Source organism: Myotis davidii, unplaced genomic scaffold, assembly GCF_000327345.1.
Source record: "Myotis davidii unplaced genomic scaffold, ASM32734v1 scaffold172, whole genome shotgun sequence".
In the NCBI taxonomy this organism is placed as follows: domain Eukaryota; kingdom Metazoa; phylum Chordata; class Mammalia; order Chiroptera; family Vespertilionidae; genus Myotis; species Myotis davidii.
Genome location: NW_006284343.1, coordinates 2,742,236 through 2,744,190, shown reverse-complemented (window position 1 = coordinate 2,744,190; position 1,955 = coordinate 2,742,236). Strand labels below are relative to the sequence as shown.

General features: G+C 57.3%; 1 protein-coding gene across 1 annotated transcript in view; it reads left to right on the top strand.

The window, feature by feature from the left end:
* SDK2 (sidekick cell adhesion molecule 2) overlaps positions 1 to 1,955 on the top strand; it is a 126,972-nt gene that overhangs the window by 81,445 nt on the left and 43,572 nt on the right. Inside the window, exons 22-23 of the mRNA XM_006754624.2 lie at positions 199 to 203; positions 508 to 632. Of these exons, the coding sequence (XP_006754687.1) occupies positions 199 to 203; positions 508 to 632 (130 nt within the window). The remainder of the gene's footprint in view (positions 1 to 198; positions 204 to 507; positions 633 to 1,955) is intronic.

Sequence of the window (1,955 nt, the reverse complement as noted above, 5' to 3'; positions counted from 1 at the left end):
CGGGGGGGGGGGGGTCCCTGCCTCTTGCTCCTGATCGGCACCCCCTCAGGAGGTCCCTCGTCCTTCAGGAATGTGGTCTGTCTCCCCACAGAGCTCCCCTCCCGGGTCCCTGTTCCCCGTCCTCCCAGAACAGGTCCCCTCCTGCGTCCAGGCCTCCGCCCGAGGCTCTCAGAAAAGCAGCTCCCAGCTCCCCCGTGAGCCTCTCGCTCACATGCAGACCCCGGGAGGGGAAGCCCTTGGGGGCCTAACTCATTCCCTGGCCCGGGGGCCGCCCTGGGGGGACCCGTCAGCCCCTACGCCTATCTCAGGACCCGGTGTGCTGAGCCACGGACGCGGGACAAGGACTGTGTTGTCAGGATGAGGCCATGCCTTGCTCCTTCCTCCTCAGAGGGTCCTAGGAAAAGGATGACACCGTGCCCTCTGTGCCCAGAGAGTCCTGTCCCGCGTGGAGTGACATCCCTCTCGCCCCAAACCCCCCCAAATCGCTTCAGTCCTGTCTTCCTTTTTCAGAACTCCCAGGCGCCCCCACCAACCTGGGCATTTCCAACATCGGTCCCCGCTCCGTGACCTTGCAGTTCAAGCCTGGCTACGACGGGAAAACCTCCATCTCCCGCTGGCTGGTGGAGGCCCAGGTAAGGCCTGTGCAGGGGAGCCCCGGCGCCCGGGAAGCCCGCTCCCAGCCTCGGGCGTGCCCATGCTCCTGGGTACAAAATCCTATGTCCTCAGGTCTGTGTGAACCGTCACATGCAGCCCTCAGATGGGCAAACGCCACAAATGGTCCCAACCCCGTCTCCCCTCCACCTGGGCACACAAACGCACCCCAGACCCCTCCAGCCTAGGCAGTGCCTGGCTGGCCTAGAAACGTAACCAGCTGTCACCTGCAGCTCTTTATTTGTAACTTTATTATTATTACTATTACTGTTATTATTAGTAAATCCCCAGCCCCCGGCCCCTCCCCTTCGGCAGCTTGTTCTCTGTCTCTCTGTGGGCCCCTTTCTGTGTTGTTTCGTTTGTTTTGTTGTTTCTTAGATTCCACATGTAAGTGAGATCATGTGGTATTTGTCTCTCTCTGTCTGATGTATTTCATTTAGCATAACACCCTCCAGGGCAGGGGTGGGCAAACTTTTTGACTCGAGGGCCACAATGGGTTCTTAAACTGGACCGGAGGGCCGGAACCAAAGCATGGATGGAGTGTGTGTGTGAACTAATACATGTTAACACTGCTGCTGGGGAAGGAGCGGAGGGGAGAGCAAGAGAACCCTCCGCCCTTTCGGCTCCGCGGGCCGGATAGAACAGCTGAACGGGCCGGATCCGGCCCGCAGGTCGTAGTTTGCCCACGGCTGCTCTAGGTCCATCCATGTTCTCGCAAGTGGCAAGATTTCATTTTTTTTTTTGGCTGAGTAATATTCCATTAACTACATGCCCCACATCTGTATCCATTCATCTGTGGGTGGACACCCGGGGGGCTTTCACGTCTTGGCTATTGCTAATAACACTGCAATGGCATAGGGGCGCACCTTTCTCTTCGAATTCTTGTTTTGGATTTCTCCAGATGGATGCCCAGAAGTGGGATGGGTGGGTCGTGTGTAGTTCCAGGTGTAATTTTTTGAGGAATTGCCATACTGATTTCCATGATGGCGGCACCAGTCTGCATTCCCACCGCCAGTGCACCAGGGTCCCTTTCCCCACATTCTCACCAGCATTTGTGGTTGGCTGACTTACTGATGAGTGGTCTGCAGCCCTTGAAACCTGCAGGGGAGCACTCAGGAGTCCCAGCGCCCAGTCACACCCCCAGGAATTCCAGTTCTGATTTAGCTGGGGTTTTATTTGATTACTAGAGGCCCAGTGCATGAAATTAATGCACTGGGAGGGTCCCTAGCAGTTGCTGGCTGCCAGCTGGGTACTCCCTCCCTTCCCTCGGCTGGTCCTGCCCCCTGGTTCAACTCCTGGATGAG